General features: G+C 39.5%; 1 protein-coding gene across 1 annotated transcript in view; it reads right to left on the reverse strand.

The window, feature by feature from the left end:
* Positions 1 to 17967, reverse strand: part of LOC142759528 (lipoma-preferred partner homolog) — a 206891-nt gene that overhangs the window by 35425 nt on the left and 153499 nt on the right. Inside the window, exons 5-6 of the mRNA XM_075861791.1 lie at positions 12744 to 12852; positions 9118 to 9287 (exon numbers count right to left, since the gene is read on the reverse strand). Of these exons, the coding sequence (XP_075717906.1) occupies positions 9118 to 9287; positions 12744 to 12852 (279 nt within the window). The remainder of the gene's footprint in view (positions 1 to 9117; positions 9288 to 12743; positions 12853 to 17967) is intronic.

Genomic DNA, 17967 nt, shown 5'->3' on the forward strand with positions numbered 1-17967 from the left:
TGAGTCTCTATAGGATTCCCAGCCGTGCTGCAAGTCTCCTCTGCCCTGCTCTGTGCCAACACTGTATATTGCGACCTATGAGTCTCTATAGGATTCCCAGCCGTGCTGCAAGTCTCCTCTGCCCTGCTCTGTGCTAACACTGTATATTGCGACCTATGAGTCTCTATAGGATTCCCAGGCGTGCTGCAAGTCTCCTCTGCCCTGCTCTGTGCTAACACTGTATATTGCGACCTATATATGAGTCTCTATATGACTCCCAGCCATGCTGCAAGTCTCCTCTGTGCTAGCAGTGTTTATTACGACCTATGAGTCTCCATGATCCCAGCCATGCTAAAAGTCTTCTCTGCCCTACTCTGTGCTAACCGTGTACGCCAATGAGTGTTTCTATAGAAAAGGCTGATGACAGGCACAGATTAATAGAACTCCTCGGTCATTAAAAAGCACAATGGTAATACCATTGTATTTTTTTTTACTTTGAGGCCATCATTCTTCCTATGGGAGATATATACTGCCAAGTATGCAGTGTATTACCGTCATGTGAAAACTCAGACTACACTGTGCAAGTATGGAATTGCAGAGCTCAAATAGAACTGGAAACTTGAGGCATTACTGATGAACGAAAATCTGCGTTGAAAAAAAAATGGTCTTTCATTGATGTTTACATGCAAGCAGAAAGAGCCAAAAGCATAGCGTGTCATCGGTAAATCCTGCAGCTTCACAAATAGCGAGAATAAAAACATTATAAGTAAACAATGTAACCACCACAGTTCCAAAAAGTTGCATTTTGCATTGCCCACTGTAGGGAGGTCTATGAACGATGCCTGCATGGAAACACTATATTTTGGAGGAAGCAAAATAGATAGTCCTGTCTCGTAGTGTGTCTTCATGTATAGGTTTTACATTGTAATGTCCTTGACAAGCGGATAGGCAGTTCTGCAAAATGTACATTTAAAGTAAGCAGACTAAAAAGGTAGAAAGATAAAGAAATGACAGGAACTTTGAGAACAACATATCGCTCCATTTAGGAAAACAAAACACAAAGCTATAACCACATGACAGACAGCGTAAGTGTTTGAGAAACAATAAAAAGTGATTTAGCGACATTAATAAAAGACTGGAAGAACCAGTTACCATTAAAGTAATTAATAGGTCATAAAAACGGTGAAATGAAAAGCGAAGAGTTCTTCAGATAAAGCAGCTTTCTGGCATGATTTTGACCTGAACTTTCACGGAACCAGAAGCCTGGCTTCTTCTAGCTCACTGACCCAGAACGATGATGACGTCATGACAAATATGTCGGTAACACAAGTGAACCAAACACTATAGAGCTTATTATCTTCTCATCTGCAAAAACAATAAAGACTCCAGACAAAAAAAGAACAAATATCATCAGGCGCAGGGAACTCATTTATTCCACACTAAACGTAATTGAAATATTTATTGGCTGTAAAGTGTGTTGGGATTTAAAATATGCTTGTATTATTCAGACTAGATTCCAAAGTTTTAATGTACTCAAACTCTGCAGATGAAGTTACCAGGGGGGTAAGAAAAGACCCCTGGAGTGAGGAAAGAAAGGTCAGCGGCCCTTGACAAAGTGTTTCTGCAGAACAGATATACCAACAGTAAAATGTTCCTGCACAATCACTACAGAAACAGGTTTTGCAGGGGTTAAACAATCTTTGGTAGTGCCTATATAGTATCTTTAGTATGCCCCAGCTTACCAGTGTACCAAACCTGTTGTATGTAACCAATATGGCCACAGATAAAGGCTTTCCATACAGTCACATTACCTATTAGAATGACTACATCATCTATGGACTCTCACATTGTACGTGCATCTGCGCACGCCCTGATGGAATAAAAAAAAAAATCTTTAAAAAGGGGTTCTCTAGTTTAGATAACCCCCATTCAGCAGGTCCTCTCCGAGACCACATAATCATAAGAAATATCTTGCTGCTGGGAGCTCCCAAGGGTATCAGTTACTGTGTGCGGGGGAGCCCTTGTGTCATTACTCCATTTCCCTGCAGCCCTGGAATTGTCTAAAACCGACGACCCCTTTAATAGGAGAAAAATAGAACGCACAGAAGGCTATTTTTCTAAACGTTTATCACAAATGTACTGTATTCCCAATTGTAATCAAAGATGGAATAATCAAGATTAAGTCTGTATATTCTGTACAATTTGTTGCGAATTTCAATGAAGAAATCCAATGCCGTTCTTTAAATTCCACATGCACAATCTACTTTGATAAATCCGTTCAGCTAGACTTAAAGGACCAACTGTCTTCATTTCCACTGGAGAATTGTGCCAATAAATATGTAAATTCTGCAGCTTTAAAAACTTTCCTTATTGTGAGGCAAAATATGATCTATAAATTGTATTGCACCTTGGTTATAAATCTGTGGACTATGGTAATCCCTGATGTGCACTCCACTATACCTGGATACACCTCACAGCAAAATGATTGCAACCTTCAATAGGCCACCCATGCACATTAGATTGAGACTGGCTTTCAGTAGGATCCACTCCGGAGGTAATGCATGCAGGGACTGCCAGGCCAGGTACTCAAGCAGGCAATCTGATTGGCCTAGCTGGATTTCTAATTCCCAGCTAACCCCTACACAAGCGGCTCTCTCCCAAGAGGTTGACAAAGACTGGGATAGTAGTTACCTCTAGTGTGCCCAGCTTCAGGCTAAATGCCAAAATATTGCCCAAGCCGTAGTCTGGAGTAATCTTCAATAGTTGCCTATAAGCGACCATTGCTTTGACAGTCCAGGAACACACGAAACAAGTTTGACCGACTTCAATATTGGAAACGGTCAGATAACAGAGAGGACGAAGCATGGCATTTAACCCTTAGCATACAACCATTGATAATCATTTACCGGCCTTCACACATACTCGGACGACAATGTTCATTTCATAGATGGTCAATTGAACTGTGTCACATGTAGAATCCACATATATGTTTGACAAAAGCAGAAGCAGGCACCATTAGAGGAAAGAAGGAAAACCTTTCCTAACGTCTAATCGGCACATGGAAGGAAAACCGCATTATGTGAATGCAACCTTTGAGAGGAAATACAAAAAAACAAGGGGAGAATAAACGAGCTCCATATAGACGTTGCTAGTATTTAGACCCAACGACCCAGTTCAACTTAGCACAAGTACTTGAGTTACAGGGAGGGGGTAGGAAGCCAGAAATAGTGCTTACCATACATACAAGTTGTCATTTTTAATGGTGAATATATATTTTTTTATTATAAAGGTACATTAAAAGCAAGACATAATTATTTTTATTGGGAGTTTGCGGTCTTTTGCCATATTTCTTACCAAAGAGGTTTTTATTTTATTTTCCATTGACCAAGTGCAGTCTACTCCTTTAAATGCAGTTATCTGAAGAAAATGAAAGATCATGATCCATTACACATAGTGTAGATTAAGATTTTTTTATTTTATTTTGTTACTATTTTTTCAATGGTGTAGGGTCTTTGGCACCTTAGTAGAAAGAGATTTCTCTTAAGTTACATAGCACAAACTTATTTAGTAGCGCTGCATGCAGTATAGAGGGGAAACCCCTAACAAAATTGGTAGGAAAGGAAAAGTGGAGGAGTTGTCTATACCAACAAGTTTGCCATTTTCCCTTTTCCATGGGCCTCTGGAAAGGGAGGGAGCTCGAAACTTACTGGTTTCCCTCCCATGTGAACTATCATTCTGTTATGGGGGGTGAAATCCACACAAACACGTGAAGAACCTACAGTACAAACCTTTGAGTAATAGTAAAAAAAAAAAAAAGCCCTCACCACTCAATCGATTGAAGAGCCGTAACTTTTTTATTTTTCTGAGTATGGCCACACAGATTTTATTTTTATTAAAAAGTAAAAAAAACAAACATACTATATAAATTTGATATCATCATAATCATATTAACCCACAAAATAAAGTTAACCTGTCATTTCTACCGCAAAAACATTGGAGGAATCGCTGTTTTTTTTCCATTCTACCCCACAAAGGTTTTTTTCAGTTTTCTAGTACATTACATGGTACATTAAATGGTCCCTAAAAAACTACAACTCGTCCCGCAAAAAACAAGTTAACGAAAAAACGTATGGCAATAGAAGTGGACAAAAAAATAGTGTATCCAGCACTCTGGTTTAAAAAATATATAAGGCTTTATTCGGTCATTTTAAAAACAGAACCATTAAAATGAAAATCCCGGGACCACACTTACGCATTTCGCACCTCTGGGGTTCTTAATCATAGCTTGGGAATACAGAAAGAAAAACCGAAGATGAAAAAATAAAAAAAAGGGGTTAAAGAGTATATGGAAGGAGTTCCTTCTTTAAAGCGATAACCCCTTTTAATGGTTACACCAGGAGTCCGGCTAGTTGACCTAGCACTTTTGTGTGAAACGCGCTTCGGGCGAGGTAGACTCCCTGCTTTCTGTCCTCTTCCACTCTTTCTTGGCTCAGACCTACAGCCTGGGCATTTGTCCCTCTCCCTTGGTATGACCCATACCTCGGATGTTACTTACTATTTAGGTGCTTATGTGGAGGTTTTGATACTTCACCTTATATATATAGTATACAGTATGTATTACTTTTTGATATGTTTTTTTATGTTTCTTGAGCATATCTTGTTTCTCATGTATGCATTTACTATAGTATACCAGGGTGATCCACCATCTTGTGTGTCTTGTGGGTCTGTGCGTGTTCCGATTCTTTGATGCATATTCTTATTGATTCACTTAATAAAACATTTACGTTTTTATTGGTTTCCTTTTTGTGACTGTCCTGCATTTTTCGTATTGGCTTAGTTTTTTTTTTTTAAAGTTCACAGCAGAATTTCTACATATGAAGTAGATCACGCTAACTAGCATCCCCTCAACTATAAAGTCCTACCCAATAATATGGCAACATGAATGGGCTGACAGGCCCACTTTAACATTTTTTTGTACCAGTCTGTAAATGGGTGTGATGTAACAAGAGGTTTCCATGCAGCCTATACGTCAAACACGGAGGGATTTTTGCAATGAAAATAAAGTGTTAAAGTACTTTGATGGCACTTCGGAAAAGGGAAAGAATGATATAATACTGTACATGTATTCTCGGCATGTATTGTGTATAAATGGGACAAATATGTTAAAATATTCATGATTTTTTTTTTATTTTTTAAAGTTGCTGTTTAAACGGAAAGTACTGAGAAATCCCACATAATGGTCTTAATGATCGCATTGAACAGTTTAAATTGAAATTACTCAGTGCTTGAAATAACATAGTGACAGCACTTCTCATAAATTACTCTCTAAACATTGCTCATAAAAGGGGACATTTTTATTATTTTGCCACCAAAATCTGTAAATTACTGTTTTCCTTATTATGGCCAAGACGTCGATAAAGCAGATTTTAAACTAATTGATTGACCTCATTCTAAAGCATATTATATTGTGAGCGTATGAATAGTTCCGCTCTTAATGCTATTCATTGCAAAGTGCAGTGTTAGAGCGAATATGTTATTACAATAAAAAGACCTTTCGACACATTTAATTCATAATTAAATACTTTTATACAGCACAATGATTGGGCCTGCAACATTATAAGTCTCACTCGCAAAGGCCACAATCAGGGGATTGACAGGACCACGGATTAATGGACAGATTGAAGGCAGACATAGACTTACCGAAAGGGGAGTGCCCAAGGGATATCCAAGTCAACAGATCTGGTATGCAAGTTTAGGTCTAAGCAGTAAGTAAAGGCTAGTACAGGCAAAAAGCTGAGCTTTACATTAGGTGTGACTGGTCATTAAAATCCAGCACTACTCGTTTGTCTCTCTCTGTAACTGGAAAACGGAATCGGGCGAACGGGGATCAACAGACTCTGTTCTTCCAATAGGTGAGGATCCCAGAGGGTCTTTCACCTATCTAAAATGGGAATTTACCTTTAAGAAAATGAAGTTTACTTGCTGTTCAATTTAAAACCATAGATCACACGTCTCGATTATATATATATATATATATATATATATATATATATATATATATATATATATATATATATATATATTTATTCGTATATATATATATTTATTAGTTTCCCATTCGGTCATCAAGTAGTTTAGAGTTTCTATTGCTCAATTTCTTGACCCAAGGGAACTAAAAGTAACGAAAAATCTACAATACAGGCAGAGAATTTTAACTTCAGAGTGCCAACCACTGAATAAAGAAAAAGTAATTGTGATGGCAATGCTCCATTGAAATGCCGTTATTGTATTATAGTTGCTATACCTGCAGTATGAGTAAGGTACTACTGATATATCTACGCTAACAGTTAAACAGTGCAGAAAACCTCGGACAGGACTGGCTATTCAAGGAGTATCACAAGATTTGCTGGTCTTTCGAAGCCAAGCAGGGCATCATTTAACCTTGTACTCATCCTCTCATAATGCTGTATTTGGAAACAGGACAACTGGCTGGAGTCTGCTCTTTTAATCTTTTAGAAAGAGTCTGAACTTATATCATTCATAGTTTTATGTGCCAGGTACTTGAAAACCAAATGTACAAAATGATTTTTTATTTTTTTTAAATAAATTAAAAAGTCAAAGTGAAAGTCACAAAGTGGAAGAAGCCTCCCTGCATTTATAATTGATACTTTTGGCAGCAGTTTTCAGTTAGTGAAGAAGGTTATTCTTACACGAAGGAATGGCCAGGATTAGATAATAACATCCACATAGCAAGACCCATCACAAGAGGAATGTATTATACTGGGGGGAGAAGGGAGGGGGCGAGACAATATGTGACTGTTCGCGATGTAGCTCAGTCCAAACATTCCCGTGGTCCTTGACACTAAAATAGGCTTGATTAACGCCATTCACTACCAGATCACATGTTTAGTCTATTTTGTACTTTTACAGATCAGAGAATCCCTAACTGGCACTTCATCGTGTCGTATAAACCCATACTCCAACCAATCTGTGTTCAAGTAACTACTGTAGTGTTCGTTTTGTTTTTTTAATGTTGCTTGACAGCTTTTTGTGTTTTATGTATTTCTCACTCACCTTAAAGGAAAACTCCACTTTCAAAACACAAATCTAGATCATTCAACTGCTAAAATCAACATTAAACGGCTTTCCCACAAACACATGTATTCCCTGCCCCGTAGAAATGAAAGCAGCGCTAGACGAGCCTGTGCACCAGCGTTCCATTCTCATGGAGCACGTCGGGGGACTTTCGGTCCTCCATTCTCCTCATTGCTGGGGGTCCGAGTGGTTGGTCCCCCAGGGATCACACATGTATCACTGGCCTCATGCACACGACCGTATTTTTTCCCACCCGTAAATACTGGCGTAAATACGGGTCCGGTGTCACACGTATTCCACCCGTTTTGCACCAGTATTTACGAACCCGTGCCCGTAAATATGGGTTCGGTGTCACACGTATTCCACCCGTATTTACGAGCACGTTTTTGGCGGCAAAATAGCACTGCACTAATCGGCAGCCCCTTCTCTCTATCAGTGCAGGATAGAGAGAAGGGACAGCCTTTTCTGTAATAAAAGTTAAAGAAATTCATACTTACCCGGCCGTTGTCTTGGTGACGCGTCCCTCTCTTCACATCCAGCCCGACATCCCTGGATGACGCGGCAGTCCATGTGACCGCTGCAGCCTGTGATTGACCTGTGATTGGCTGCAGCGGTCACATGGCCTGAAACGTCATCCAGGACGTCGGGCCGGATGTCGAGAGGGACGCGTCACCAAGGCAACGGGCGGGAGACCGGACTGGAGGAAGCAGGAAGTTGTCGTTAAGTATGAACGTCTTTTATTTTTTACAGGTTTATACTGATCGGTAGTCACTGTCCAGGGTGCTGAAAGAGTTACTGCCGATCAGTTAACTCTTTCAGCTCCCTGGACAGTGACTATTTACTGACGTCGCTTAGCAACGCTGCCGTAATGACGGGTGCACACATGTAGCCACCCGTCATTACGAGAGCTCCATAGACTTCTATGGACTGTCCGTGCCGTTATTACGGCCTGAAATAGGACATGTTCTATCTTTTTCAACGGCACGGGCACCTTCCCGTGAGAAAACGGGAAGGCACCCGTCGCCAATAGAAGTCTATGAGCCCGTTATTAGGGGTCGTAATTACGACCCGTAATAACGGGAGATTTTACGGTCGTGTGCATGAGGCCTTAACCTGTGAATAGGGAATACATGTGTTTTGTGGGAAAACCCCTTTAAAAGTTGAGCAACTTTGTTAATACTATGCTCTACTTATCTTATATTGATTTCCATGATCATTATATTTTCTGCATTCATTTCGAAAGCTACATTACAGGGGTTATCCGGATTTTTTAAATGAATGGCCTATCGTTCCGATTAGATCGGTCAGGGTCCGACTGTCGGCACACCTGCCGATCAGCTGTTTGAAGGCGCCGCGGTGCAATTACGTGTGCCACACCCTCTTCATTGTTTACATGATTTTTCTCTCCGACCCTACTAACACGTGCTGTCACATTTGTAGTGGCCGTGTAAGGTATTGCACAACTGTCCCATTCAAGGGAATAGCAAAGTATAGTTGTAAGCTGAATAAAGCTTCATATACACAGATGCCAATCTGTAGGCCCATGCTAATGACTTTGATGGATTTTATATTAAAAGTCGACATACATTTGATAATGGTTGTGATATGGATTTAAAAAGAATTTAATCTTGCATTGTTTTCTTGCAGCATAATCCTGTTGTGTAAAGTTGCCAAGAATTTACTTGAACTAATGAAATGACTAAGTAAGAACCCTAAAAATAATGTGAAGTTGTCACAGTGGAGAAGCGCTGAAGGTCATTCAAAGCAAGCAGAGAATGGATAACGACATCTGAAGCATATGGCTCTGCAATAAATTCACCACTGACAATCTGGGAAAGCAGCAAATTCCTGTGCGTTGCTCAGACAGTAGCGGAACGTTAGCTGCGAATTCCTGTGAAGACGTTTCACATTCCTCAGGAGACAGAACATATTTCATGTACACTAAATTCCAATTTGTTCATATTTTTGTGGGGAATAAGCCCAGTGACTGACAGCCATAGGAAAGGAGAAAAAAAAACAAAACAGGAGGATGTTAGTACTTACAATGTAGCAGGGCTCACAAAAAGCCTTCTTGTCCACAGCGTAGAATGGCTGCCCACGCAGTTTGCTGTTACAGGTCATGCAGGTGAAACATTCAACATGAAACACTTGGTCCATAGCGGTGCATCCAGTACCTTCTCCTACAACGTTTTCTCCACATCGAGAACAGCGACCTAAAACAGAAGAGCGCTTATGAGACGATCAACTTAGGATGGTAATACAACAGGAAAGACACCTAACACCCAGTTCCTGCAGTCACCAGTTACTATGGGCCCAACTGTCTATCTTAAAGCTGCAGATTCTTTTTTTTTTGGATCCCAGCAGCACACAAACTAAATAGAAGTTTGGACGAACAGCAAGAAAAATGCATGTCGACTTATCTAGTAAAAACAAAGACCAGCCCCACGCATATTGGCAGGAGAAACCTAGCTTCCTCAGGGGTTAGATAGGTTTAACCTGGCGGTACGCGTGGGGCTGGTCTTTGTTTTTAAGGTGTGCGCCCCTCTGCCTGGCTTGTATCTATTGCTTTATTCTTATGTTTCAGGTATGTGCCTTTTTGCATTGTATGTCACATTTATTCCTGATCTTATCCTATGTTAGGAATTACCACATGTATTGAAGTGGGATCCTTATTAGGGTCTTTCATGTGTCCGGCAGGTCTGATCTAGATTGGGTCTCGTGCGCACTTTACCGTGTATCATATTATTGATCACTGTTTGAATTCTTGTATACAACGTTTTTGACTTGTTTTCTTTTTGGCGTCAATAAAAATTGTTACTGTTTTGATACAATTTTGGAGGTGTATGTCAATTTTTTTGCCCTAATTTCTCAGGTAGTTTTAGTTGTTTTTTCTAGGGCATAGACTTTTTACTCCATAGACAGGCGGTGGTGTACCTGCCCATTCTTGGTTTTTCATCCATTCATATTTTCACAGCATACAGTCATTTTACTATCCGAGTATTAAATGAATAAGTGTTTCCTATATTCTGAACCGCAATCTTGAACCCATTTCCATATAAATAATGTTCTGTTGTAACTCCTCCTACAAAATGAAGTGCTGGACAGGAGGCTGAAATTGTGGTTAATGTAAAATTCACTATGGTGAGTACAGCATATGAAGCCGTTCTAGCGGAGTCAAGCGGTCCATGTAGGGGGAATTCATCCGGCCAGACAAGGCCTCCTCTTGGCCAAATCAGCTGTCTGCCTTGAGATTTAAATTAAAATACTTTCTTTTGCTTTCGTCAATGATAAAACTTCATGCCTAAAATTACGCTTCATATTTAAATGTTTGCGCAAAATGTTTTATTTAATCAAGTCGATATTATTTAATTACAACAGAATTGCATTACACCAGAAGCTTCTATTTACTGGCGGTATACAAAGACAAAAAGCTCATGATTTTTGTAGCCTGTAGCATTTATGTTTGTTTCGACCAGGTAAAAGGAAGGGGACGAGTTTGTAAGCATATGACTGGACTAACTGCAATAAGTAAAATACTCCACTGTAGCGAAAAAAAAAATTATATAAACCGTATAGGTGGCTACTACAGAGAGCACGGGGTCAATAATTTCTTCAGGAGGGTCTAGTAATCACAAACACCGCTATTGTTTTTTTATGTTTTACCCTGAAACGTATGGAGAGGTTAAAAGGTAACACTAATAGACCATGACCTCATTTAACCCAAAAGGACTTACATTTAATTATCCGTAAACATTTTCTCCTCGACTTCCCATAAAGCCTGGAAGCCTGCTAGCATGTTTAATTAAATCCCTCTATTCAAAGCCTATCTGCTCCAATACAACTTTTAATATGCGAAGATCCGGCTTTCCATATTCTGACTAATATAGTTATTAGCTGACAGCTATGTGGATGCAGCAATTACCATGCTACATGGACCCAGGGCTGGGAATATTTCATGCAAATCGAAGGCACTGCCGCTACCGATTTGCCCTTTTCCAATTACTTGATCAATGGGCCATAATAACACTGGATAAGCTGTCGGCTCCATACTAAATGAAATGGATGAATGGGAGATAAGTATGTGAAGACAATAAATTGGCAAAGACACAGACCGCGTTAAAAATAAAATAAAAAGGTTTGATACATAAAGCTGGAGGAGATGATTAGCATTACAAGTGATGAAACAATTTGCTTTAATGACAGAAAGGACTTCAGTTCAGTATGATGCTTGAGGCGGCCCGACTGTTTATCTGTATCTATTGCATTTAGAGCAACTAAACAATATTACACTTAACCTTTGCTAGTGTAACCCTTACTTGAAAAATTAAAAAACTCAATTACATAGAACATCCAAAATAAACTGGATTCCTTAATTTGATTTTATGTTCGATGTTTCTGTCTAACAAATACTAGCAGATTGTTTAGCGGGCTTACTCCTCTTTAAAACCCATTTAGTGTTCCCATTTGGGAATAGCTCTGAAAAAGAGAAGTCGAAAGCTTCCAATGATGCTTTTCCTTCCTTAAAGACCCAATTGTGTTTTAGCTTAAAAAATAAAGTTGTATTCTTAATCAAAAGTGTCAAATAAGCCTAAAGCCTCTGGCACACGCTGTATTTAGTCTCTGTAAGACGGCCGTGTGACTGAGGCCTAAGAGTTAAGTGACAAATTCAGCGCTGCTAAACCTGCATCTTTACTATAGGTGTTGGCTCTCAGGACACAAACGAGCAACCATTCTTCAGGCACCATGATGATGGTGGAAGATAAAGACATACATAAAAGGGGCCGAGTTACTAATACTGTCCTAAATTCAAACAGCCTAGAAATAGACTAGGTGCGACAAATTGATTGCAGTGTCTATTGCTGGATGATAAATTTGGCGCATTTTATTGAAAAATTTGGCTACATTTATTAGCGCCAAAAACAACGTGCAACTACACCAATAGTAAATCTGCCCCAATGTGAAATGGGTGAAGCGTAAATCGTTGCTAAAAATCAATGCACATGTAGCATTCATATTTCAGTAAAAACAGACCCAAAAAAAAGAAATTGCTATCGGGACGCCTAGAATCTTCTACAAAAACTTCTGAAAAATAAAAATATTAAAAAAAATGAAAAACACACTAGAACTTACTTTGCAAATTCAATCCTAAGCATAGATATTATTGGAAGGAGTTTTATTTTTAAACTAATCCTCAGGGATGGGCTGACACATCACAATACTTATGCTTAAATGAAAAACAAAATAACCAATTAATTGCAACTTGGTTGCCATGGATTTTCAGATTAGACAAAGATTAGAATGATATGAGATAGATCAATAAATACTTAGACAAGCAGAAAGACAGACTAGGGCGTACATACTATAGCGGAAGACCACGGGGTTGCTATGAAGCCTTTGGAGAGAATCAGCCCAGCCCTGGTTGGTTCCATACACTTAGCTATTGGCTGGCAACAACCTGTGCAGGACTCCCCTCTCTAGAGGAAATGTATTATTAACAAACAAGGGAGTGAGGAATTGGCTCAAGGTTTGTGAAAAGGGCAGAAAGGTGGAAACAATTACTAGGCCCTTCTGTCCCGGATGGCAAAAGACTCTTTTATGCACAGATAGATTGATAGATAAGACCGACATTTGTATTATTTTCTTTTGCTTTTATTCTGATAATTTCTCACCAAAATACTCTTCGGAAGGTGGATTCTCCATGTCATACAGCATCTTCTTAGTGAGTCTATCCAGTTCATCCTCAGGCCGCAGAATAGGACCTCCAGAAGAGTAGGCTGCCTGTCAGAGAAAAATTTGGAAAAACTTCAACTTTGTGAACCAGAAGATCATGAGTCCAAGGACCAAAAAATTAGTTGCAGTACTATTCATCATTAACATTTTTGACATAACTAACATATAAAAAGAGATGTAACTTGACGCTCCAGGGCCCCATAGGAAAAAAAAAATAAAAAATAAAAATCGGTAACAGAGTCATCTATCAACAAAACGCGAGTCTTAAAACAAATGGACAACTAATGAATATAAACCTGTGAATGGTTTACAATAGGATAATTTACCCCATTACCCTCTTTCCTTTCCTCTCTTTTTTACTTAGGTGCCCAGTGTCTTGTTATGTAGCAGAGGGGGCTTTGGGCTACCTCAGCATGCTCTACAGCTATGCCCCTGCCAAGACAACATGATCAAAAAAAAAGAATATATGTTAGAGAGAGTGAAATAGGTAATGCTGTGAACAACTTTGCACACTAGTTTATCTTTGGTGCAGGAATAATTTTCTAAGCAGCACTTTTAGAAAAAGAGGATTTTTCAAATGGATAAAATAAACCATACATATATAAGAAGGGAGCTAGTATTAATAGAATATTAGTTATATGCAAAAAATAAAAAGTCAAAATTCCTGGAACAAAACACTAGAAGACACAGAGGATGCTAGAACAGAATTTCTCTTTTTGCTAACCTACTCTCAGAGTGGAGTAACAACTGTAGGAGCAGACTACGCATAGTTTATTTGTAGTCTGTAACCATGGAAATAGAAGTTTTGCATATCAGCTTTAAACACCAAATAAAAGGACATTTTTATTCACTGTTATTTATTTATAAGATGCCATTAAGAGCAATAAAAATGCTTACAAAATTGCACATAACGTTTAAACATTGGAGATAACTTTTGAGGGTTAGCGCAAAATTAGAATTGTTAAAAGGGTTGTCCCAGAATCTACAATTATCACCTTTCCACGGGACATGTAATAATTATAAGATCATGGGGGCTCCACTGCTGGGACTCTCACCAAACGACAGAACGGAGCTCCAGAATCCCAAGATCCTCCTGATTGCACCCCCCAAGTCAGGAGGAGCTTGAATGAAGCGGCGGTCAATCATGCACCTACCTCTCCATTTAATGTTTATAAGAATTACTGAAACAGTCAAGTGCTGTACTCGGCTGTTTCCGTCATTCCCATGGACTTTGAATGTAAATGTAAGCATGCATGCTCGACCAGCGCTCCATTCAATGTACTGCGCACCGCGGTCGCGCAGCGAGGAGGAACAGGGAGTTCTGGATCCCCATTCTCGTGATCGATGGGGGACACAGAAGTAAGGCCCCCAGCAATCAGACAGTTATCGCCTATCATCTGAACAGGTGATGTTTGACTCTGGGAATAGCCCTTTGGCACTCTTAGTCTCATTCACTTGGCGACAAGTTATAAACTTGACATGGGTGGTTCTAAGGGAACTCTCCATTTGTTTAAAGCACTGCTACAACTGCCATTTTCTATATACACTTATGTATCATATATCAATAAATTTGCCTAATGTTCCCCCGCTGTGTACACATTTAATTCTTGCAGCCAACAATTTCCTTTACACTTGTAATCCATCGTTTGAGTCTTAGTTTGGGTTTGTCTAGTGTTTCAGGCCTGGAATAACGTTGGGCAAAGAAATATTGATCTTTATAAGTGGGACTTTTTATCTTTCAATCTAAAGGGACTAGTACATTAACACAAACATTTAAAAGTACTTGCTTCGTTACTCTATTACACATATGGGCATGATCAAATTAAAGAGTAGAAATTGCATTGTTCAAATTGCCACTCCAGGCATGCATTTAGAGGATTAGTATGAAAGTTGGCCAGTATATTGGTGGTAAGGTAGAAGCGATGGAAGATGTTCAGTTGTGTAGAGTGTTTCGTATAATTATTTATATATATATATATATATATATATATATATATACACACACACACACACACATGTACACATACACACACACATATATATATATATACACACACACACACACACGGGACATTTAACCCGTTTGTCATCTGTAAATCGGACTAAAATTTCCTTCTATTCATGTTAGCATTTTAACTTTTACATCATACACAACCTAAAATGGTCTCACATAAAATTGATCTCAGAACCATTTATATATGTGCCCCTTGCAAAATGAGCAGAAATTAAAGAGGTTTTCCCATAATCCTAAATTATAGTCTATCCACAGGATAAATGATAATTTTCTGATCGATGGGGGCCCCACCACTCGGCTGTTTCTGACAGTGCCATGACTTTGAATGGAGTGGCAGTGCACATGCTTGACCACCGCTCCATTCAAATGTTTTGGGACCCCCGTTCTCACGATCCCCAGCGATCAGAAAATCATCACCTATCTTATGGATAGGTGATAATTTAGGATTATGGCAAAACCTCCTTAAGGAAAATATGTATTTATCCAATTTTGACCCCCATTTTCTCTCATATATTGGTCATAATAAACCCCTAATGTGAAGTCAATGAAAATGGATATGCGCTACAAAGTATCCAGTCCTGACTTTCATCCCTTCACTTGTATTCATAACATATTGTAAAGAATACTTGCTTCCTTTGTAATTAGATTCACAGAAAACATAGTAAGTGAGGCAAAAAGAACACAATGTTCAGAGCTGCCAGTCATGGTTAAATAATTAGTCACTATTACGTGAATCTGCTCATGATGCTCCATGAAAGAAATCACTCATTATTATACAAGCTGCACAGTTTAGCAATTTGTACAATGCCAACATCCTAAAATGACTGCTTACAATCTGTAATGATAACGTCTCCTATACAGCATCTATCCTTGTCTACAATTGTTGGATAGCAGGATGACTACTTCATCCAACAAAGACGTTGACGACAAGATAATGGTCGGTGTTACGCCATTTTCCTGACCAAACCATGCATTTCAAATGTGAACATGCTAAGAGGCTGGTAAGTAAATGTCACTAGCCTAGGTTTTTTGTCTCTGTAATATAAGTGCAAGTGCTACCACATATAGAGACTTGCGCTCTAAATTTGCCATAAATCTGGGCCTAAAGAGTCACTGGATATCCTGATAATAGTCTTATTTTTGTGAAAGGGTCAAAAGTAGCGATCGTTGGCAGATTACCCCCTTCTCCATGCCGTGTAAAGACCAACAATGCTCAGGAGAACAGGGCATGATTATTTCTACAGTGTATAAATGAGTCGCTAAACTTCAGTGCTTGTGATGCAGTCCCATAAAAACCTCTGTGCAGCTGTTTGACACTAGCCATTATACCATAAAGATCAAGGTAATTTCATGGAACTTCACAAATTGAAAGTTAATTCTTCGAATGTTACTGCTAAGTTTGGGTTGGTTCTTTTCACCGCCGCCTTATTTTTGCTGCTTGTACTTAAAGGCTATGGAAACCTTTGACATGGAAGGACCGCTGGTTATTTGGAGTTAGGCTGCAATCTTCATTCCATCCTACTTTTTCAGATCCCTTAATAAATCAGTTTTCAATCTACTCCCAGTTTCAGACTTTTCCCAAGTTGGCATGTCCCTCCCAGTAATACATGCTGGATGTGGGTTCTGTGACTCCAGGACACTGCTGTCTTCACTAGCTCTCATGTATCAGCACAGCTTCATCTCTGTACTGCTTTCTCTCCACATTGATAGCCAGTGTTATCCTCCCCCCTGCAGACTGCCGTGTCTGCTTTCCTCCCGATCTACACTCAGATACTAAGCCTGTGTGATCTGCTCTCGCTGAACATTTGGATGCCCCCCTCTCCACACTCTGATCTGCCATGTAAAACCTCCTCCCCCTCCCTGCTGCTATCTCTAATAATGACAGAAGGGAGGAGGGAGAATAGAGAGAGCAGGGGACATCAGTGGCAGCCAACGACAGGCGCAGCGTTCGGTCGTATCTATGTCCGAAACGATATGACACCAGCTAGGTGAAGGAGTTCGACTCTACAGGAGCAAAATGGTAGGACATGTTTAATCAAGACTATTTACTTTTAGGAAGCAAACGAATAAAACAATTTCAGTGCAAAGGTGTACATAGCCTTCAACTTTTCTATAGAAGTCTATGAAAGAAGAAATTATTGCCGACCATCACCCCCCCCCCCCCCAAAAAAAGGAAAGTCAACAAGCCCCGGCAGTAGTCTAACTGGCCTCTACACTTTAATATTCTCTGAAGGTTCTGGTAAATATTACCAACAACTGAAAGCAATGAATGCGGTCTTCCTCATCTATTCCACGTGATATAAAGCAGCCCCTTGGATTTACGATGCGTGGACGGGTACAGAAAATAAGTGACTTGTGGGTTTTGGCAGGACAATTATGTAAATTGTCCAGCTGTTTGGTACAGAAAGAGGTGCAGAAACACCGATAATAGCTGCTGAAGTGAGTCATTTAATCTGTGTTTTACTATATCTACAGCAGTGCTAATTTATCGATTCATATCCATTAAGATTATAAGCTTTTTATGTTAGTAACAGGCAAGATAATGACTAGTTCTTGAGGATGAAACTCTCCGTCTCTTTATATCAAAACTTTCAGAGGGAATCACATTTAGGCAATCATGTCTTCCAATTTAAGCAAAACCCACTCACTAAGGCTTCATACACACGACCGTGCCCATAATTACGACCCTTAATTACGGGCGTGGCCGGCCGCAGACAGCCGGCCATTTTTACGGGCCGTGCTCCCATTATAAAGTAAAAAATAAAAACATGTCCTATTTTTTTCGTCAGGTTTCTATGGCACGGACACTCACAGACATACGGGAAGGGGTCCGTCGACCATAGAAATAAATGGGCCCGTAATTACAGGCGATTTTACGGTCGTGTGCATGGGGGCCTTAATCAGTTGGTTCACTAGAAAAAAAATCCAGTTTTTGGGCTGCTGATCACAATCTCACAAAGAGAGCACAACTTTCCAATTAGCAACTTACAACAGGGATCCAGGAAAAAGGGAATAAATAAAACGATTTGCAAAATACCCACTTGTTTTGTTTCCTGCAGCATACAAACCGGCTGGAATAATGATGGACATCACAGGAGAGAAATCAGTAGTGTCTGTAGTAAACTAATATACTATTTGCATCACTTTGA

Source organism: Rhinoderma darwinii, chromosome 4 (assembly GCF_050947455.1).
Source record: "Rhinoderma darwinii isolate aRhiDar2 chromosome 4, aRhiDar2.hap1, whole genome shotgun sequence".
Classification (NCBI taxonomy): domain Eukaryota; kingdom Metazoa; phylum Chordata; class Amphibia; order Anura; family Rhinodermatidae; genus Rhinoderma; species Rhinoderma darwinii.